Source organism: Gopherus evgoodei, chromosome 4, assembly GCF_007399415.2.
Source record: "Gopherus evgoodei ecotype Sinaloan lineage chromosome 4, rGopEvg1_v1.p, whole genome shotgun sequence".
In the NCBI taxonomy this organism is placed as follows: Eukaryota; Metazoa; Chordata; order Testudines; family Testudinidae; genus Gopherus; species Gopherus evgoodei.
The window spans coordinates 31,790,165-31,813,712 of NC_044325.1; the positions used below are offsets into that span (position 1 = coordinate 31,790,165).

General features: G+C 43.6%; 1 protein-coding gene across 5 annotated transcripts in view; it reads left to right on the plus strand.

The window, feature by feature from the left end:
- Positions 1-23,548, plus strand: part of ITPK1 (inositol-tetrakisphosphate 1-kinase) — a 244,742-nt gene that overhangs the window by 120,305 nt on the left and 100,889 nt on the right. For all 5 annotated transcript variants that reach the window (XR_003999941.1, XM_030558874.1, XM_030558873.1 and 2 more), the window contains one exon: positions 3,077-3,202. Coding sequence is in view for 4 of the 5 variants with exons in the window: in XM_030558874.1 (XP_030414734.1) it covers positions 3,077-3,202 (126 nt within the window). In the remaining variant the exon portion in view is untranslated. The remainder of the gene's footprint in view (positions 1-3,076; positions 3,203-23,548) is intronic.

The following is a 23,548-nucleotide window of genomic DNA, read 5'->3' on the forward strand; positions in this document are numbered from 1 at the left end:
TTTTAAACACAGTATGTGGGGTTGCAGGCAGGGCCAATAGAAATTCATGGAATTTTGCCAAACATTTGTATTGTCCACAGAATACAGAAAAATCACCAATGTTCTGCAGAAAAAAATTAAACAAATTCTATTTATTGGAAATTAATTCCCTGTGCTCACCTGTTCCCTCTGCCCCTCCAGTAGCTACTATTGTGTGCTAAGGGAGACCTTTAGCTTAAAGCCTGGTTTATGCTGAAGGACCAAAGTTCCTAATGTAAATTCAGCATGCATGTGGTTTATCTCTAGTACTTATTGCTTTCTTCAGCATGTGGATTTGTATCAGCTTGGAAGCATAGTCTTGGTATTTTGCATTTGCTACAACTTAGCAGCTCACACTCTGCATGTCCCTCTTTCCTCTGTTGTTCATTTACCTAATTTTGCTGGTTGGATGAAGAAATCAAGTGAAATTGACATATTCTGATAAGATCCCCTCTATCAAATGGAAGACATAGCAAATGGAGGTAAATGGGCTGCAGTTGCAACCTAAACATTTTCACGCTGATGACGGTAAACATTTTCTCTCTTTCATTGCCATGGCATTGATTCTACTTGAAAATAAACCTTTGGATGATCATGTCAAATGCAAGGAAGAGCTGGAGAAGGATACTGAAAGGATCAGGAAGAAGGAGGGTTCAGATTCCAGCTGACAAGCACTAACTCGTTATTTATCTCAGCAGAGACTATCAGAAATTTTATGCTAGCCTTTGACTTATTGTGACTGGAGCTGATATTCCTCTTGAAAAGGCTTTGTTTTTCAAGGACTTTTTTATGCCAATATACAAAGGAAGGTGGAACTCTTCCAAATCCTGAACAGTTTAGAAATGTTTACCTTCCGTGGCTCTCACTAGAAGACAGAGAATTTACTTTTTCAAACAATCTGATCCTCAGGTCCACATAATGTTGGATGAAACTACAGATTGTGTGGTTGAAATGTACTTGCTATCCCTTCATCCTTAAAGAGCCAGTTAAAGCAACCTCATAAGCACTGAATTTCTGGACAAAGTAAACTATTAGAATGTTGAATTTGGTATTCTTTGTTCATGGAGGAAGAAATTCAGATTGCTCCTTGATGGGTGTGTGTCTTAATGCCATCTGTCTGACTTGTGTACAATATATGTTTTGTTTCCATTCTGAAAACCTGCCCATCTTTATTTGACGACACAAATAACTCTCATACAGAAAGTATTTTGCCTGATGACACTGTGCTCAAAATACATGTGTGAGCCTTACAGGCTCATTTATATTCTTGGGTCATGGCCGGTGCTTACTGATGGGGCAGATTGTCTTTTTATTTTCTGAGTTTGTCCTTACAGTTCCAACTGCAAGGACAATAGAAATGTAGAGAACTAACCAGCCTGGCCCACTTGTATGCTTCTTGTTTACTGTCTTCCTAGCTAGATGATCTGAAGATGGATCGGTTTAGATTTCTGCATCTCTGCAGGGATTAGGGGTTTCAGATCTAATTGAACAGAATCTTTAATGTTGCCTTTTTTATGTAAGAGGTGATAGGCTACTGTGGAAAGTGTCAGTCTGGAACTGCATGTTTTGTCTTGTCTTGTCTTTCCTTCTTGTCTTTCCTTTCCTTTTCTTAGTAATTGAAGTTCTAGACTCAAAGCACCTACTGCTTTTAGAGAGAAGCATAGCTACTCATTCAGCATGGGTCCTGGACTAAGTAGTATTTCACATAATTTGGACCCTGATCCTGCAAACAGTTGTGTGTGTGCTTAATTTTACTGCTGTTCCTAGTCCCACTGAAATCAACAGAAGCACTCACAGTAGGAAAGGTAAGCATGCATGTAAATGTGTGCAGGATCACGCCTGTGAATGGAACTCATACCCATCCACAGTTAAAACTCTGCAAGCACCTGACTATTAAAATTTTCCACCTTGTGCGTGTTCATGCTGGTATGTTTCAGATGCTTGGTGGACAAACCAGGGAACAGCAGAACCTACGTTAGATGCCTCAACAGGAGATGTGCAGGGTGCTCTTTGTTGTATGAAGATCCTTAGGGACTTTCCAAGATCCACTGCTCTAGACCACCTTAAATCTTTCTTATTTTATAAATCTGTTGTACAGTGTTGTACATGGCATCTTACAAACAGACTTGGCCCGGTCTTGTAGAGATTACAGTTGTGTGTTCGAAGAGAACATTAATGATATATGCGTATGTCTGAAGAGTAGGCTTGCTTTCAGTTTATTGTGCACACATCTTTTGATCCTGCTTTTTTTTTCTTTTTTAAAATCAGTTCTGTTTGTGGTTTTACAAGCTAACGTTCTTTCATGTGCTTAAATACAACGGCACTGGTAGAAAGAGATTGCACAGGCCACTATCTTTTGACATGTGACTAACTTGTCAATATTAATAACTTGGCATCGTTGTTAGAACACGAGACTGTCTAGATCTTTGTGCTGAATGAAATTTTCCAATCCCCTGAATGACTTAGACGCTGAAGTCGCGTAGACACTTTTGAAAATTCTACCGAAGATGCTCATCACCGGGTGGCTAATCTGAATGCTGCTCCTTGTGGTTAGTCAGAAAAGACCAAAACACAACATGGTGAACATGTTTCTTTTAAATGTATCAATAAATGTCATTGGCTTGTTTCTTAAATATATGTACGGTGGCACAAGTGAGTTTGGGGGAGAGATTTGAATGAGGCGAGGATATGTGCTGGTGCCCTGGCTCAGAAAGGGCCAGCTGAAGCTCTTTGAGATCTTTGGACAAAAAGTGCCTCGTAGTGGTTTGGGTTCTGATGCTTGCTATTGGTTATAACCTGTTACTACAGAAACCTCTGTGCGAAGTTCGACTTTTCAGCTGCCCAGGGAATAGGTCCTTTCCATTCATTTCTAATGGATGAGATTAAAGAAACACCTCAGTACATTTGGAGTTCAGTGCCAAGAATGATGCCTAGAGCAACACATCACACTTCAGGGAAATAGTTTTGACACTGAGAACTGAAAAGGGAATGGTGGGGGGGATAAAGAATTTGATTGCGGCTGTCTTAATAAGTTTTTTTTTTGTATGACTTCCTCCAGCTTGACCTTACCAAACCAATTGAAGATCAGGGCCCGTTGGACGTGATCATACATAAACTGACAGATGTTATCCTTGAAGCAGACCAAAATGACAGCCAGTCGTTGGAATTGGTTTACAGGTTCCAGGTGAGTGTCATTTTTCACAGCCCTTGTGCACTTAAGGTGGAGGCAAAAAGCAGAGCAGGAGCCTCGGGTCTTAGTGTTGCCAGTTTGATCCTTTGCCATGGAGTAGGGACACTTGACTAAACCAGCTCCCTGTGTGCTGCTGCTCACCTACCGAGAGCTCTGGGAAAGGTGGCTTTATTGAGCTACACTGGGTGCAATAGCTCTGGGTAGATTTTTCATTGTGGAGGTAAGCAATGCAATGCCCAGTTCACCCCTGGCGTCGTCCTTTCATGATCCTAGAAACATTGCTACTATTACTACCAAAGAGGAGTAAGGGTCTATAGGGTTTTCCCCAGATCCCTGAAGACAGCCTTGGGCCAAAGATACGTAACTAAACAATTGAAAATATTTTTTTGTGTGTGCCAGATTTCTCCCACTTCGGAGGGGTGCATAGAAATCCTTACTTGGCTTGTCCCAAGGCTTTCCCTATCGAGGAAGCCCTTGCTTTCTCTATCCCCCTAGATGTATGATTCATGCAAAGCAGAGCCATTGTGAATTTTTCTGTAGTGTTCTGTCTTCGGTTGAGGAGACTCTTTTATTTATTTCTCCCCAGGAAGTTTACAATATAGGTCAGATATGCAGGAAAGCCATGCAGACACATTAGTGATGAAAATAGTATCCAGAGAGCAGGTTTTTCCAAAGACCTCTTCCCATCAGTAATGAGAATGCTGATGAGTTCACAGCTTTAAAAGGAATTGTTTCTAGCTGATGACTTTGAGCAGTGATGCATGTTTCTCTTTCAAAGAGAGAGGCAACATTCAACACAGCATCACAAGAAATTGCTGCGTATGCTGTTGATATCAGCTTTAAAAACCACAAAGCACACAACTTTGGCAGCTTTACGCTCCTAGGAAAGGGAGTTCTTTCTGCTCTGCTTAATGAGTTACAAAATCTTCCCGCTTCTCCTGCTTTGGACAAACTATTACACAAAATAACAAGTTTGATTTGCAGGGATAGTCCCTCTAGTTCTGATTGGTTGAGGAGAAGACGAATATTTATCACAGACTAAGAGAGATGTCCATTACCTTTTGCGCTTGGAAATTGTGGGAGTTACTGAGAAAAGATTTGGAGGTGGGCGAGATTTCAGATGCCTCTCCCTGGCACCCATACAGCACTTGACTTTCTCAAACATCAGCTAACTAATTAATCCCCACAACACTTGTGTGAGGGAAGTATTATCCCCACTCTGCAAACGGGGAAACTGAGGCCTAGCCATATCACTAGACGAAAGCTTATGCTCAAGGTGGAGCATGCTAGGGATTCAGCAGGTTGATGTATGGACTCAGCAATCCGTTGCTGAGACTAGGGAGTTGCAAAATACAGGGTTTGGGTTTCTCTTCCTCCTCAGCATATACACAGGCAACCTCAAATTGCAGACCCAGAAGTTCAGCCAAAAGACAACTGCCCGAAGATAACTAATTAATTGTTGAAAATTCGAGCTGTTAGAAAAGACAGAGCATGTGTGCCTTTGTGATTCCTAAGGGAAAGGGAAGATCAGAGAGAGTTTCCAGCATCAGATACTAGCAGAGATCTTCATCAGCTGCTGTGGAATCCACAGGAAAGAGAAAATACGTGAAACTAAGCAGTTTTTATTTATACATATGCACAAATGTATGTATATATATATAAAATATGGAGAGATTTCAATGCATTATTTGTTTGCTTCACTGATTTTATTTTTTAACATATATAACAAATACTGTAGTTCAGATTTATACCTAATTTCCTATGGAGAAAAGTAGTGCTTTAGCATGATATTAAACTGAGTTACTTTCTTGCAGCTCCTGGTCCTCACATTTCTGCTGCTGAGACTGTATCACTAATACAAACTATTCTTTTTGGGGACCACCAGAGATAAAAGTCAGTTAAATAAGGGAAATCCAGGTTTTTTTTATTCCTAAACCGGAACTCTTAATAGAACAAGAAGGCTGTTCTTTTTGTTCAGTGAGCTCCGTGTATTTAACAGATCTTAAATAAATAAGACAGTTTCTAATTGTTGGGTTTTGGAAGGAAGAGCACCATGAGTATAAATATGGGAGAATCTTTTCTTAAAGCTGGCGTCTAAATACCAAGATGAAGGATCCTGTATCAAATAAACAAAACAAAGGAATATGCACTCTGTCCTTAATGTGGAGACTGAGAAGTTAATAGGGTGCTATCTTGTATATGTGGCTTGCCTGTTGCAGAGCTGGGGTTGGGATGAAGTGACATCCTCAAGTTGAAGCCCTGGCTTTAGTTGATTTGTTATATGCTTTGTGGTATTTTTAACATCATTCTGTTTTGTCTTATTACCTTTTTTTTACCTCTTCAATAATTAAAAAAAAGAAAATCCCTCTCCAGCCCCTGCTTCCATTGACCATATAAATATTTTGTTAAAAAAGTGTCAGGGGAACTGATGTGACTCATCTGTTGAGAATACATTTCATCTCTGGTCATTTCCAGAATATAAACTGTGGGTTCATACTTTAGCTCCATGACCAGTTCTTTGCTACCTCTTGATCTCATTACTTGACCGCAGCTCCTCAATTATCCTGCTCCGTGAGTTCTCTACTCCCTTGTTTGCACCCTTTCCAGTGCCCACTTCGCTAAAGAAGATAGTGCACTTTGCGCTATCTTCACTAGTGAGGGGGACGGACCTCCATGGGTGGGCTGAACAGTCATCACCTATTACTGTGTTAAAGCACATTAGGCTGGAAACCTGACTCCTGGTGTTAGAGCTAAATGGCTTTTTGGTTTATGTTTTAATGACTGATTTACATGTTGCTCAGACTACACTACAGCCTTTGCTGTGCTGACAACCGTCTGTATATACAAGCTAGGTTATTGTGGATAGTTTAACAAATTAGGGCTCAGAGTACTGTTTTAAATAATTTAATGTTTATTCATGGTACAGCTAAGAACCAATAGGTATAATGCTCCTGTCTTAGTATGGTAAGTGGGGATATATATTCTCGGTAGTGTCAGATCTGTTTGCAGAACTGCCTGACTTCAGCTACATAGTAGCTAAGAGATGGTTGCATTCAGAGCCTGTGTTCTGCTGATGTATGCTATTGGGGCCTTCCATTTATATATCTGCAATCAGCTGCCTATTATACATGTGAATGCCATATGGTCTCTTAATTCATTCCTAAATTGCTAAATTGTCAAATTACGTTCTTGAGCAAAGTTGTCAGCTCAGAACTGTGCATCTGTGTGAGGGAAATTTTGCTCCCTCTCCTTTGGCTCCTCTTCTCCGGGCTGTGTTTGAACCATTAATTATCCAGGACCTGTGGTCACCCCAATGTACTCAGTATTAAATATCTCATAGCCTAGTTAAGTCCCTCTTTGTAAAACCGGGGAGCAACTCACTATGAACTGTTCAAATGAATCCACGAACAAGGGGTATTGGTCCCCATCTGGGATACTGGTCACCCAGCATTTTACTTCTCTTTGGTGGACCACATGATCTCAAACATCTCTCTAGAGGTTTGGACAAGCAGCAGAGACCTTTGTTGTTTCTTGGTTTATATCTCCCCCAGCTTCCCCTCAGCCCGATACGTGCTCCTAAGCATTTCTTTGGAGTTTGCAGTGTCTCTTATTGACTTGGTCTTAACCTCATGCACAATGTAAAGTAATGGGCCACCCATCAAATCAGTGACTGTAACTGAAGATATGTTTGAATCATGATTATTAATGTATAGATGTGAGGACACAGTCAGTGATCATTGCAAGTTGTTTGCAAAGTACCAATGAAGCACTGACTGAGGAATGTATAACTTAACATCAGGTTCTTATTTGTGGAACTTGCATCATAATGAATTGCTCTTGTGCTGGATCGGCCTCTGCTATTCATTTCCATTAGTTATTTTCACAGAGCTGCCTGTCACCAACAACACTGCATTCATCTGACAGGGCAGAGAGCAAATTGACAGCCTGATAACTTGGTTTTCTTTCTCCAACTTCAATATATATATATGGATATGGATATGGATATGGACCAGGACAAAACATAGCCAGAGATTGGATAACATAACTAGATTTTAGGGCTCCTGGGTTCTATTTCTAGATCTGCTTCTGTCTTGCTGTGTGGTGTTGCCGTCACTGTCTCTCTATGCCTCAGTTTAACCCTCTGTAAAATGGATTTAATATTTACACCATTGCTGTTGAGGTTTAATTAATTCGGTCAAGTTCTTTGAAATATTCTTATAAGTAGCACTATAGAAGAGCAAAACAGTATTATGATCTTTATTAAGTTAATTTAAAATAATCCAATAATAAGTCTGAAGTATCAGAGGGGTAGCTGTGTTAGTCTGGATCTGTAAAAGCAGCAAAGAATCCTGTGGCACCTTATAGACTAACAGACGTTTTGGAGCATGAGCTTTCATCATGTATCTGACGAAGTGGGTATTCACCCACGAAAGCTCATGCTCCAGAACGTCTGTTAGTCTATAAGGTGCCACAGGATTCTTTGCTGCTTTTACAAGTCTGAAGTAATTTACCATAATAGTCTGAATTAGGACTGTGTCAAGTGCTATTGAAAGAAATCTGGTACTTACTCCCGTATCAGAGGAATATGCCAACATAACTGTAAATAATGCCCTTTGCTCGCCAGTTGACATATTAACCAGTAATGACACTTGTTCATGCAGGCTACGTGTGGTTAGAAAATGCATTTTGTATGAGTTTTCCAGAACAGATATTGGAGACTGAGAGGAGTATCAGTGAGCACCTCCTTAGGTCAGATAAAGTATAAATCCTCAAACTGCTATCTCTCTGTATTGGGATTTAATGTATAAGATTAGTTGAATGAGCTACTTTGCTAGGAGCCTTATACACTGGATGAAAAGCACATAGACTCATAGACTCATAGGTCAGAAGGGACCAATCTGATCATCTAGTCTCAGTATGGATGTTGAATATCCTCATATTGTGTAAAACCAGACCTGCAGAAGTGAGGAGCCAGGGGATGTTAGTCAATTAGTGCACTAGACTAGCATCTCTTAAGTTTAAATCCTAGATAATGTCACTGGACTATCCTAGTCCCCTGTTTGTGCACTTCACCTAACTACCATACAGGTTTGCTCTATTCACAATAATTAACCGTCTCTGAAAGTGTTCCAGGATGGCTTCTGCAGGCCAGGACTGCGGAGCATTGACCCAGCTATGTGTGGAAACTTGCTAAATGTTTGTCTCCAGTTACTGCCTTTGAGGCCTTCTTTTTTAGTAGTCTTAAAATTAAAAATAATAGTGGAAAATCCAAAAATGCATAAAAGGAACTCGCTGTGCTCTCCTCTTCCCATGCCATTGTTTCTTGATCATTCAGTGAAGTTAATATCTAATATAGCTTCTCTTTTTGATTATATCTGCTTCTTGCAAAGCAGTGTGACCTCATGAATATGGCACTGGACTGAGACTCCAGATACCTGGGTTCAGTTCCTGGCTTGGCCAGTGCTTTGCTGGGTGACCTTGGGTGAGTCACTTTTCATAGATCATAGGTGAGGTTACAATGTTGTCATGGATATTTTTAGTAAAAGTCATGGACTAGTCACAGGTGATAAACAAAAAGTCACGGAGGCCATGACCTATCCCTGACTTTTACTAAAAACATCCCTGACAAAGTGGGGAGGGAGGAGGGTACAGCACCCTGCCCCCTCCCCCCTTGCAGCGGCTGAGAGCTTCAGGGACCCCATTACCCAGTGCTTGGGGAGGGGTCCCGCTGCTGCCCAGTGGGGCTGGAGCTGGGGGCAGGGTTCCCCCACCACCCTGCAGAGCTGGGAACTGCAGGAGGGGTGGGGGGGCCTGCCACCTGTGGTGGCAGGGAGCTGCAGGGGGACCCCCCTGCCAGTGCTGAGCAGCTCCAGGGTCCCTCTACCGCCATCGGCTGGGAGCTGCTGGGGGCTCCCCCTGCCCATGGCTGCTGAGCAGCTCCGGGGTCCCTCTTCCGTCGGTGGCGGCAGCTGGGAGCTGCAGGATTGAGGTGGCAGCCCAGCGCAGCCTGGCTGCTCATGGTGGCTGGGCTGCTGCGAGTACTCAATGTCACGGAGGTGGCTGTAAGTCACAGATTCTGTGACTTCTGCAACCTCCATGACATAATCTTAGCCCTAATCATAGAGCCGGAAGGGGCCTCTGTGGTCATCTAGTCTGACCTCTTGTATGATATAGGCCATAGGGCTGCCCTGACTTAATTCCGGTTTGAACTGGATCCTGTCCTTTAGAAAAACATCCGATCTTGAGAGAAAAATTATCAGTGATGGAGACTCCACCGCAACCCTTTGTAAAATGTTCCAGTGGTTAATTACCCCCACTGGTAAAGTTTGCACCTTGTTTTTAGTTGGAATTTGTCTAGTTTCAGCTTGCATCTTATCTTTTTTTTTTTTTTCTGTTGGATTGAAGAACTGTCTGTTATCAAATTTCTGTTCCCCAGGTAGGTACATTTATAGACTGTGATCAAGTCACTCCTTATCCTTCTCTGTGTTGAAATAAACAGATTGACCTCCTTGAGTCTGTCATTATAAGGCATGTTTTCTAATCCTTTAATCGCTTCCCTCCCCGTGCCTCGTTTCACATCTGTAAAATGGGAATAAGGATACAGACCTCATTTGTAAAGCACTTTGAGATCTGTGGACAATCTATATAAAATCTAAGTTGGATTGTTTATTATAAGGGGATGCGCTTGGGTCTTTCCCCCATCTCTGACGATAACTCTACTATGAGTTTGCAGTAGCTCTGAATGGAATGGGCTCATAAAGGCAAGTTACAATAGTAATGCTGAAATGCTTTTGATTAATTGAACTCAAAGCACTTCTCAGATGTAGAAACTGAGGCACAGAGAAGTGATGTGACGTGCCTGTGAGCAAATAAGTTAGCAAGTCAGGAAACAAGCTGATCCTGGCTCTCTTGTCTAGTGTTGTATCGGACTGTGCTGCTTCCTGCTTGTGGTTCTATTAATAAAAAAAAACCCCAAGTCAGGTTGGTTTGTTTTTATCTGGTGAATGGGATACCGAGGGTGGAAATGCATCTTAGCAAAGTTCTGAATGATAGTCCATCCCTTTATAAACCAGGCACAGGAACTTCTGGAATGTGAAATAAGTAAGCAATAAGTAAATGTTGCTGACTTAGACGCACCCTCTTGTCACTTCAATGTAGGAGGATCTCACCATGGCTGATGGCACCATTTGTATGCTGCTCACTGTATTAAAATACATACACAATGCTTGGCAGGGCAGAGGATAGTGCTGCCAGTGCTGAATAGCGTGCCAGAGAGACTGTTTAGAGAAAGTGCTCTCGTGTCCTCAGAGAGGCAGAGGAGAATTTAGGGGAGGGAGCATAGGAGGGAAGCAGAGTGATAAATATCTCTAAATCTATTGCGAGCTGTTGAAAATGGACAGAGAAGTATTTTCCCAGGGAGTAATAACTCTTAACAGTCGGTTTATAGAGAGAGTCAATTTAAAAAGAAATCAATGAACAAATTTAAATATGTACACTGATAAACCCCACAGCTGAGCTATTTGAGTGTATATGACTGAGCATATGTGATTGTGGTATTTGTGACCTCCTCGCTATTGCATTCAAAATGGGAACTAGTTTCATTTCCTTTTTGTTCAGTAAATTGGGGGAAGAAACGCTGATGATTCTGAGCAGACCAGTCAGTCAGGTGTTTGCAGTGCTTGATATATATACTTCCCAGCTAGCCAGTTGTCCTGCTCTTGAATATAATTTTCAGGGTAGAAACTGTTACTGCTGTTCTAACAAACTGGATACAATGAACTGGAGAACAGTGCATCCTTTATGGTGTTATGAGAAGAAATTGGATAGTCTAGATTTTTTTATGGCTCTTGAAAAGCTTATAGCATCAGTACCCTTATCTCCGAAAAGAGAAAGGGCCAACCTTTGGTTTACCGCACTAGGTGTGTCTGTGGTCCCAGTGATAAACTACTCCAGCCCAGTGGGTGCACACTGCTGATGGGCTTGGAAACCCCTCTGCCTTTCCCTCGGACTACCCCTAAGGTGTGCTCTCATTTCTTCTCTTAAGACATGACCATTTAAACTGACTGAAAATGGTGAGGACTATTCGCCTGCCTCTGAGGGGCTTGTAGCTGAAGAAAAAGACCCCGACAACTGACTTTCCACGTCTGCTAGATGTGTTCTCCTACAGATCTCCTACACTTGAGAGATGGTGTGACCGGGATCCCAGGGGGAGCGCGCTGAGATTGCTTTAATTAGGGCAAACTGCAAAGAATGGGCAGACAATCCCTCAAAACTGGTGGTTATTTTAATACCTAGATTTACCAAGCCAGCAACAAAACAGCTTCTACAACACCTTACTGGTTACCCAGAAGTCAAAAATACAGTTTCCTTAAAGCAACCCATCGTTGAGCTCCCACCCAGATGGCCAAGGCAAATATGCCGAAGATGATTGAAAATCTTGTTTATCGTATAAAAGTTCTACCAGTTTAAAAGGATCAGACACATTACCCCCCAGGTTAATAAATATTTTAGATTTTACCCAAATGCACGCTTACAGACAGTTATTAACTAAACTAAAATTTATTTAAAAAGAGTATTGATTAAAAAATCATTATACATAAAGACATGACCAGAGTTCTTAGGTCAGTTTCATAGTAGAGATGGTGAGCTTTAGAATTGCAAAAAGTCTTTTCCAGAATTAGTTCATTAGGTTATAGTCCAATCTTCAAATATTTAATATCAGAATGATCTAGAATGGAACTGGACACCTCAGGCATGTTACTTAAACTTCCCATGATGAAGCGTAAGCAGATGTGAGATGAGAGGATCAAGGCCCAAGATTTCTTTATTGATCACTGGCATGCTATGATAGCCTTTTGTCAGCAGGTGTTCCTTGGGTGTTTTTGAAGAAACCTCCTATTTCCTAAGCATTACTGGTAATTAGCTACATGGATTAACATAAAGCAATTGCCTGTCTCCCACCATTTACAAGTAGTTTGCTATATACTTCAAAGAGAAATTAAGACAGTGATTTTGCTACATTCACAGTTCATTTAAATGTTTACATCTTCTTTTGATCTCTGAATTAACATAATACATAGATAGACAGGAACTGTTTGATTTCATTGTCAATCCCTAACAATATATGTGTAAACACACAAAAAACCCACAATCATTATCTACTAATATGTCTTTAAAGGTTGAATCTGGGTCAATACGCCTGCTAGTAGTGTAACCCTTTCTGGCCCTGTGTCACAGCTAGACTTCTGCGTGCCTCGTTTGAGTCTGTAAAGGTGTGCTGTGCAGATGGGGCCCCTGCTGCAAATTGCCCTCCAATGTGTTAGTGATGAGGGATGACTACTTAATGATCTCCACCCATCCTGAAAAAGGGACCTGATCCAGGGTCCAGTGACATCAGTGGAAGTGAGCATCTTGGGCATGGAAGTCTTTCCATTGACTAGGCTTTTTATCAGTTCCTTCATTCTGGGAGGGTAGAGATCACTAGTAAGTCATCACTCCTGATTAACATTGCATTCAAGTTTTAGGGCAAAGATGTGAGTGAGAGCTAAAAATTGTTCAGCTGACCTCAGAGGCCCTACATTGTGGTGGGTTACTAATTGAATTACTTATTGGGGAGAGCAGTTCCAGGATGCCTGGTCCTGCTACCATAGTGCCTCATCAGAGGAGTTAAAGGAGCAAGGCACTGCATCTGGAGTAATTTTAGGCCCTAGAGTTTTTTCTAGACTTCTGTTCCTGCTGGAGCAGTTGCTTTCATCAGAAGTCCTCACTTGTAGTGGAAGGGCAGTTTTGGGACTTCCTTTGGGTGATAATAACAGTGGCTTTCTCTTCTAATGGATGGGCAGGATGAAATGTATCCCTTCTTTACGTACCAACCCATCTCTCTTCTGCACGCTCCCAATCTCCAGCCTGTGCCTTCAAAGTTGCAAGGCAGCAAACTCTTTGAAAGGCAAAAGTGATCTTCTGTCTTGGCTTTTGTGTAACACTGGAAAATAAGAGTTATTGAGGAATTAGAGGGAAACAACCAATTTGTAGTCTAGTAATTTTTTAAAAAGTTGAGCTAAAAATAGTTTAAAATACTACACCTGCCTCTGAGTCCACCTACCAACATTTGTGGTTTTACAGACACTTTTTCCCATTTTCTCTCTCACGTCATGTGTGAAAGACACCTCCTACCCACCCACACACACAGAGGTGAAATTAACGAAGGGGTCAATCTTGCAAACACGTATGTGCATGAGTATCTCACATGCATAAGTGTTTGCAGGATTAGGCACTGAGCACCAGATTTTTGAAGGTATTTAAGCATAGGCGCTGACCCTACCAACCAGCAACTCTCCCTCCCTCCCAGCGCCTACTGCCCGCTGCAACACAGCTGTTTCACTGTGTCAGGAGGCACTGGGGCTGGGGAGGAGTGAGGGCGCAGCGTGCTCAGGAGAGACCAGGGCCGAGCATCCCCCTGGAAGATTAGAAACTCGGCACCTATGTATTTAAGTGCCTGAAGATGCAGATCCAATGAGAATTTGGCACCTACATTTTTGAAAATTTCAATAGGTTCTTAACTGCTTCTTTAGGCAGGCACCTAAATATCTTTTACAAATCTTGCCTTGACTTGCTATTGTGGGAAAAACAATGAAACTGATTACACACAAGGTTGCTTTCCAATGCACAGTGAACTAGAAAACCACGGAGGAATATATTTTTTCTTTGAGTTTCTAGTTATCTCAGATATTCCTTATAATAACAGTATGTTTAAAAAACAATCAGAATGTTAAAGTTGATTATGTCTCCTTAAAAAGCAAAAACAAAGTGTGTGAGTGTGAAGACTGAGGAGGAGAGTCTGAGCTCAAGGCAGGGAGCCAGAAACTCCCCGTATTTTAGTCCTGAGTCTGCTGTTAACTTTTTCTGTGGCTTTAGACAAGTTCCTAAGCGTCTCTTTACATCCATCCCCCCTCTTGTAAAATGCTGATCTACTTCACAAGGGTGTCGTGAAGAATAAAGGTCGTGAAAATGGGAAAACACTAAGTATTATTGCTGCCATGATTAATGTATATAATTTTGTAAAAATCAAAAAGTTCTCCAGAGGAAATAAATGGCTCATCTGCCATCTCTTCACATCTAACAGCTGATATTTACAGGTATGGATGTGTCAATTCACTGTACCCCAGGTCTTTTAAAACAGAATTGTAGTGGCTAATCCTCCCTTTGATACCTTTTCAGATAAGATGTTAAGCAACCCTAGGCTGCCTGTTCCCCCTCCTCCCATTCTCACACATGAACCAGAATAAGCATTTCATCCAGAGCCCTCTGATATACAAGTGGGAATAGTGGGTCTCTCTTTGAATTCCAGTTTCCTTGTTGGTCTTCTGCCAGTGGAAAGCTTAGTACAGAGCGTAACTAAATGCCAGGCCTGAAATGTACACAGAGGAGGATCTGCTGAGAAGTCCTTGTTTCTTCTTGTTTGTTTTTGTTTTGTCAAAGACTGGAAGGAGAAAAACATACACTTTGTCTGGGTTAGGCTGAATTCCAGCCCAGGGACGGAGCCCTTTCAAAATATTGTTGGGAAACCTAAATCTCCTCCAGATTGTCGCCTGGCCGCTAGTTTGCAGTTGACAATCAACTTTTGGTAAAGCACAGAGAAGGAAAGTGCAAGGTCATTTCGTAGAGATGAATGTAGATGAGCTGAGGAGACCAGTTGGACTCCACAAGCTTTTAATTTGTTGGGAGCTGTGATCTGTCTTTGATAGTTCCTTTCCCATCTCCTCCTCTGTTCCCTTTTGTGAAGCTCATGTGTTAGTAGCCTGCACTCCTGGCATTCTTCCACTCTCCTCACCTGGTAATTGTGAATAGATTTATTTGTCGTTTTTTCATAAGCAGGGGAGCCAAAGTTCATGGCATGAGGACAGGGCTGCTCCTTCAAACTCTAAGGACTTACCACTTTCATTGTATCAAGTTTCAACCTCTTTATTGGATACTCTCTTGCTTCAGAATATGGTAGAATATACTGCTTAGTTGTCCCACTGTCCGTACATACAGTGATCACCATTAAGAGGACAGCATCTGCTAAATAACTGTTGCTATATATTCAGATGGTGAAATAGTTATGAAGATATTTTTCCCATTCTAAATATATGGGAACACCTGTGGTACCCCCCCCCCCTTTTTTTTTTTAAATCTTTTCTGTGGTGGTCGTTGTGCCTGCCTTTACCCGTGTTTGTATATTAACCACGTAAGTCCGGATTCATAAAAGCTCTTCAGCATGTGCTTACGTCCTGTTTACTTCAGTAGGACATAAACACATATGTAAGTGCTTTTGTGACTAAGGATGCTTCCTTAAATCATGGCCATGATGATTCTTGTTAGGTAACAGAGGTGGTTTTTTGTTCCTTACTTTATTTACACAAACTCGGGGCTGTCAAGTCATCTAAAGGCTTGTCTACATGTATGTTTAGGCCTTGGCTACGCTGGAGAGTTGCAGTGCTGGTGGTGGCTTTATAGCGCTGCAACTTACTCACCGTCCACTCTCCCTGGCTACAGCGCTGCATGTATTCCACCTCGGCCTGGGGAATAACGATTGCAGTGCGGCCACCAAAAGCGCTGTTATTGGCCTCCAGAGGTATTCGGAGGTATCCCAGAATGCCTGCTCAGCCACTCTGCTCATCAGTTCAAACTCTACTGCCCTGGCCTCAGGTGTAAACTGGAGTAATAGTAATAGGATGAAATTTAATAGTGAAAAGTGCAAGGTCATGCACTTAAGGATTAATAATAAGAATTTTAGATATATATTGGAAACACATCAGTTGGAAGCAACAGAGGAGGAGAAGGACTTTGGAGTATTGGTTGATCACAGGATGACTGAGCCGCCAATGTGATATGGCCGTTAAAAAAGCTAATGCAGTTTTAGGATGCATCAGGCGAGGTATTTCCAGCAAAGATAAAGAGGTGTTAGTACCGTTATATAAGGCACTGGTGAGACCTCATCTGGAATACTGTGTGCAGTTCTGGTCTCCCATGTTTAAGAAGGATGAATTCAAATTGGAACAGGTTCAGAGACAGGCTACTAGGATGATCCGAGGAATGGAAAACCTGTCTTATGAAAGGAGACTCAAAGAGCTTGGCTTGTTTAACCTAACCAAAAGAAGGTTGAGGGGGGATATGCTTGCTCTTTATAAATATATCAGAGGGATTAATATTAGGAAGGAAGAGGAATTATTTAAGCTTAGTACCAATGTAGACACAAGAACAAATGGGTATAAACTGGACACTAGGAAGTTCAGACTTGAAATTTAGCCGAAGGTTTCTAACCATTAGAGGAGTGAAGTTCTGGGTCAGCCTTCCAAGGGGAGTAGTGGGGGCAAAAGACATATCTGGCTTTAAGACTAAGCTTGATAAGTTTATGGAAGGGATGGTATGATGGGATAGCTTAATTTTGGCAATTGATCTTTGATTACCAGCAGGTAAGTATGCCCAGTGGTCTGTGATGGGATGTTGGATGGGATGGGATCTGACTTACTGCAGAGAATTCTTTCCTGAGTGCTGGCTGGTGAGTCTTGCCCACATGCTCAGGGTTTAGCTGATCGCCGTATTTGGGGTCGGGAAGGAATTTTCCTCCAGGGCAGACTTGCAGAAGCCCTGGAGGTTTTTCGCCTTCCTCTGCAGTGTGGGGCATGGGTCACTTGCTGGTGGATTCTCTGCAGCTTGAGGTCTTCAAACCACAATTTGAAGACTTCAATAACTCGAACATAGGTTAGGGGTTTGTTATAGAAGTGGATGGGTAGGGTTCTGTGGCCTGCTTTGTGCAGGAGGTCAGACTAGATGATCATATTGGTCCCTTCTGACCCTAAAGTCTATGAGTCTATGACCCGTCCTTTAAATGCCCCGGGAATTTTAAAAATCCCCTTCCTGTTTGCTCAGCCAGGTGTGGAATGCAATCAGTGAATCTTTCCAGGTGACCATGCCTCCATGCGTTAAATGAGCCCCAGCATGGAGCAATGGCGAGTTGCTGGACCTCATCAGTGTTTGGGGGGAGGAAGCTGTGCAGTCCCAGCTGCGCTCCAGCCGTAGGAATTATGATACCTATGGGCAGATATCAAGGGCCATGCTGGAAAGGGGCCATGACCGGGATGTGGTGCAGTGCAGGATTAAAGTGAACGAGCTGCGGAGTGCCTGCAAAAGCCCGTGAGGGAAACCGCCACTCTGGTGCTGCCCCCATGACCTGCCATTTTTGCAAAGAGCTGGACGCGATACTTGGGGGTGACCCCACCGCCAATCCGATGACCATGATGGACACTTCAGAGTGGGGAGGGGAGGAAACCGAGAGTGAGGGTACTGGGGTGGGGGGAGACACCCTGGAGTCCCAGGAGGCATGCAGCCAGGAGCTCTTCTCAAGCCAGGAGGAAGGTAGCCAGTCACAGCAGCCGGTACTTGGTGAAGGACAAGCAGAGGAGCGGGTTCCCGGTAAGCAGCTTTTATTTTCAGGATGGAAATGTTTCAGGAGAGGAAGGGGGGTTAAGGCTGCATGCATGCATGCCTAGATGTGGAATAGCCTGTTGATGTGGTCTGTCACCTCGCGGTAATCGGCCTCGGTAATCTCTTCAAAAGTTTCAGCCAGAGCGTGGACAATGCGCTTGCGCAAGTTTATAGGGAGAGCCACTGTGGTCCTTGTCCCAGTCAGGCTAATGCGTCCGCGCCACTGTGCCGCGAGGGGTGGGGGGACCATGGCTGCACACAGGCAAGCTGCATAGGGGCCAGGGTGGAATCCACATTGCTGTAGAAGACCCTCCCGCTCTTCCCAGGTGACCCGCAGCAGCGAGATATCTTCCAGGATTAACTCCTGTGGAAAATGGTGGGAGAGTGTTCAGTGTAGGTGCCCACTGCAGCCGTTTCCTTTCCCCAATGCACAGAAACCCCAGTGCAGCCCTGAAACAATCAGTCCCCCTTACTCACCTTTTCGGGGCTCCTGTGGGTTATGTGCCCTCTCTTTGGTATGGGAGAATTATGCTAAAGTGAAGACTGTAAACTCCTTCACTGTGTGGGAATAACTGTCTGAGATATAAACAATGCGGCCTCTGTTAACTGTTGCCTTTTTTTCCTTTCCACAAGCGACCTTGAGTTCTCAGCTGCCCGTGTTAACAGCAGCGCACAGACTCCAAAACCTGCGGAAGAAGCTGCGAAAAAGCAAAGACAGCCTGCCGCAAACAGTTATGAGTCACTCTGCCAGAGAGAATAAAAAACTGCAGGATTGGAGGGAAAGGGAAAGTAGGATCCGCCAGAGAAATGCGGCAGTCAGGAAGAAAAGCACAAAGCAGCTGATAAGCATCCTGGCGCACCAAGCGGACTCTATCCAGGTGCTTGTAGCCATGCAGGCAGAGCACTACCGCGCCGCCTGCCCCCCCCCCTCCCAAAGCTCTTTCCCTTGTGCCCCAACAGGCAGCTCCAAACCCCGTTCTCCAGCATCCAGGTTCCTACCTCCACCAGCTGCCTCCAACACCTGTACGTTCACCAACCAGCCCTGAGAACTACGACCCTTACCCTCTGCACTCAACCCCCCTTACCATGCAGTATAGGCATCCTGAAGTGCAGCAGTCATTGCAGACTGTCCAGACAGGACATATTCAAACCTGTGACTGTACTGTTCCCCACCCCACCCCCCTGCCCTTTTAGGTTCCCAAAATGTTGTGTGTCTGTCAATAAAGTTATTTTCTTTTCAATAAATGAATTCTTGGCTTTGAAAACAGTCTTTATTATTGCAGAAAGTCAAAGATACCTTAGCCCAGGAAAGAAACAGGCACTGCAAATCAGCTTAGGAAAAACAGATTCCTACTAACAATGTAACCACTGCACTTCACTCCCATGCAAGGCACCAAACATTACTGTTGGTTTTCAGCCTCAAATTCCTTCCTCAAGGCATCCCTGATCCTTGAAGGCCTGTGCTGGGCCTCTCTAGTAGCCCTGCTCTCTGGCTGTGCAAATTCAGCCTCCAGGCATTGAACCTCAGAGTTCCATGCCTGATTGAATGTTTCACCCTTCCCTTCACAAATATTATGGAGGGTACAGCACGCGGATATAACTGCAGGGATGCTGCTTTCCCCCAAGTCTAGCTTCCCATACAGAGATTGCCAGCGCCCTTTTAAACGGCCAAAAGCACACTCCACAGTCATTCAGCACCAGCTCAGCCTGTTGTTGAACCGGTCCTTGCTCCTGTCAAGCTTCCCTGTATACGGTTTCATGAGCCAAGGCATTAACGGGTAAGCGGGGTCTCCAAGGATCACAATGGACATTTCAACATCCCCTACTGTGATCTTCCGGTCTGGGAAAAAAGTCCCTGCCTGCAGTTTCCTGAAGATGCCTGCATCATGCACCTTTCCAGGCCAGCCTGTGTTAATGTCAATGAAAAATGCCCCGGTGATCCACAAGCACCTGGAGAACCATAGCGAAATACTCCTTCCAATTAACGTACTCGGATGCTAGGTGGGGTGTTGCCAGAATAGGAATATGCGTCCTATCTATCGCCCCTCCACAGTTAGGGAAACCCATGTGTGCAAAGCCATCCACAATGTCCTACACGTTTCCCAGAGTCACGGTTCTTCTTTGCAGGATGCTATTAATGGCCCTGCAAACTTGCATCAAAACGACTCCAACGGTTGTTTTTCCCACTCCAAACTGGTTCCCGACCAATCGGTAGCTGTCTAGAGTTGCCAGCTTCCAGATTGCGATAGCCATCCACTTCTCCACTGGCGGAGCAGCTCTCAATCTTGTGTCCTTGCGCCACAGGATGGGGCGAGCTCAGCACACAGTCCCATGAAAGTGGCTTTTCTTATCTGAAAGTTCTGCAGCCACTGCTCGTCATCCCAGACTTCCATGATGATGTGATCCCACCACTCAGTGCTTGTTTCCCGAGCCCAAAAGCAGCGTTCCACTGTGCTGAGCATTTCTATGAAAGCCACAAGCAATGTCATGTCATATGCGTCAGGCGACTCGCAATCATCGTCGGACTCCTCATCACTTTGGAGCTTAAGGAATAGCTCAACTGCCAAACGTGATGTGCTGGCGAGACTCATCAGCATACTCCTCAGCAGTTCGGGCTCCATTTCCCACAGAAATCGCGCTGCACAGAAACCATTGGGAGAGTCACAATGGTGCCAAACGTGGACGGAAAAACAAGGACTGCTGGGATGCAAAGCGATGCATCACGGGGCGTTGGGACAGGAAGCAGAATGACCCGCACCGTTCTGTCCCCTTCCCACAACCCATGGCACCAAAATGGGATGAGGTGCTCTGTGGGATAGCTGCCCATAATGCACCACTCCCAGCAGCACTGCAAATGCTGCAAATGTGGCCACACTGCAGCGCTGGTAGCTGTCAGTGTGGCCACACTCCAGCGCTTTCCCTGCACAGCTGTACGAAGACAGCTGTAACTCCCGCGCTGCAGACCTCCAAGTGTAGCCAAGGCCTTAGACTGTGGGTAAGTTGGGATGTGAACCTACGCCACATTAGCCTGCTGAGATCTAACTGTCCATGTGTACCCTGCTAATGTGCACTAACAGTTTGTTAGAGCGCTTTGATCAGACTGACTCAAAGTGCCTCAAGGAACTGTTATCATGCATCATCAAGGTGTAAACAGACAGTTAAACTGTAGCAAGCTAGTGCAGAGTAGTCACACCCCGTTTATCAAGGTCTCATTGGGTCTGTAGACAAGCCCTTGGTTAAATGAGCCATTCCCTCTTGCAATCTGTGATCAGAGCTCTGTGCCTTCACATGTCTGAGAGCCTCCTTTGGCTGGGCGGAGAGAAAAAACATTGCTGGAAGGTATTTTTGAATTCTTCTGAAGATGCCAAGCCAGATGAGGTTTGATAGGAGGAGAAGGAGGGCAGAGCCAAGGTTGGGACAGCTAAAAATATTCCAAATAAAGAAGGTAAATAGATGGGAGATTCTGTTGTACTACTTTGAGGTGCTCTTTGAACAACAGACAAAATGTTAGGTTTCAATAACGAGGTTACTGGAGCTAAACTCATTTTTTCTAAACAAATTTATTGGGCCTGGTCCTGAAGTCCTTAAACAAAACTCCCATTGTCTTCAGGATTGAGCCTGTTGACACCAAACCAGATTGCAAACCATTGCAACATGGCCCTAATGACACACTTGATCCAGTTTGGTTATTTTTGATAAACTCCTGTGAAACTCTTCTAGCAGCTCCCTTTGGGCTTATGAAAGGCTCCGCAGTCTTCTTTAGCAGACATAAAATGCTGAGGATGATTGCACTCGGGACAAGCTTTTTGCTGTTGCAGTAAAATTGCTTTAAAATATCATCTTACTGGCATGGAGTCCTGGTGTTCACTTTGAATTATACTCCATTCGAGGACTCTTTCTGATGCCTCGTCTCTGCCCATCCGGGCAGCTGGCTCTCAGATCTCTAGAGCATATGAGATGGTTGGGGGGAGAGGGACTATATCAGGTGAGGTGGTAGGGGGGAGAGGGACCTTTTTGATTAGACCCCCTTTGTCTAGCCTGCATTCTTGCTTTATTTTAAAATCTATCTCCGCTGGTTTTGAAGGAAATTAACTATCCTTGAACCTAGTGTTGTTACCAAGGGGAAAACCAGCATGCAAGGTGCATTTGCCACAATACTTTCCCTCTTGCTAGTATCAGAAGATGACTGGTATGTCTTTGCTTTTCTTATATATACTCACTCCTGTCCTTCTACATTCTATCCATCAGAGATGCAGAGTTGCTGATGCTTAGGCTAGAGAATATCATTTCACAGTGCAGCAGGAGTGTGCATGGTGCTTGTCAGGTGTCAGAAAAATAACAAGGTCTCTGCATTGTGGGGCTTACAGCCAGAAGGTATGTACACTGCAATTAGACACCCACGGCTGGACCATGTCAGCTGAATTGGACTTGGGCTGCGGGACTGTTTAATTGCGGTGTAGACATTTGGGCTCAGGCTGGAGCCCTGGCTCTAGGACCCTGCAAGGTGGAAGGGTCCCAGAGGCTGGAAGTCTACAGTGCAATTAAACAGCCCCTCAGCCTGATCCCTGCGAACCTGAGTCAGCTGGCACGGGCTAGCCACAGATTTTTAATTGCAGTGTAGACAAACCCTGAGGATTCTGAATCTATTCACAGTGAAGTCAATGGGAGTTTTTTCAATGACTTCAGTGGGACCAAGATTAAGCTCCAGCAATGATGACTACACAGCAAAATCCTGGCAGAATATGGTGAAAAGGGCAGTAGGAAATGGAAATGGACGTGGAAGAGGTTGATGATTAGTGACACATGGGCTATTCAGGGAAGATAGAGAGGCAAAGGTAGCGGAGTAGCATTGTACGTCCAATGATAAAGTAGACTGTAAAGAAATCAGAAGTGATATCATGTATCAAACAGAATCAGTTTGGGTCAAAATCACCGAGAATGGATTGTTCCAGAGGTTCTATGGGAGTAGGTGAGAGGGGTTTGCTATAGACCTCCAGGGTCAGATTTGGATATAGACAGAGATCTGTATAATAGTATTAGAGAGATCCATACCAGCAGGAATTGTCATTATAGGAGACTTTAAATTCCCAAATATAGATTGGAGAACAAATGCTACTAGGAAGGACTCAGTTATCCCTGTTTGTGATAGGCAACAGATTTCTTCATCAAAAGGTCACTGTACCAACAAGAGGTGATGCTGTTTTAGACTTGGTATTGATAAGTAATGAGGACGTTATAGAAGAGCTGGTTATAGAAAATAACCTTGGATTATGAGTGAGCACAAGCTGATTTATTTTAAATTAAATGGAAGGATAGAATCATAGAACTGGAAGGGACCTTGAGAAGTCATCTAGTCTAGTCCCCTTCACTCAAGGCAGGACTAAGTATTAATCAACAACAGGTCGGTAACTAAAGTTTTAAAGTTCAAATGGGAAGACTGAGAAATGAAGGAAATTAGTCAACTGAACTTATGAGGTCAGAGACTTAAATGTGTAGAAGTTTTGGAAATTCTTTAAGTCAAAGGTACAAAAACGATCTGAAATTTGTATCCAAGGGAAAAAACTTGTAGGGAGAAGGGTTCCGGGTTAAATGGGTGAAGAAACACCTCAAAAAGGAATTAGGAGTACACAGAGAGCCTATGAGGAATGGAAAAAGGGGTTGATCAGCGAAGAAAGCTACGTCTTGATGGTCAGAAAGTGCAGGAATAAAATGAGAATTGTCAAAAGTCAAGCTGAGTTAGACCTTGCAAAGAAAATCAAAACAAATAGTAAAAGGTTCTTGAGCCATATAAACCAAAAGAGAATAAGAGAAAAAATGGGGCTGCTGTGCAGCGAGGATGTGGGGATAGAGATTAAGGATAATGTAGGTATGGCC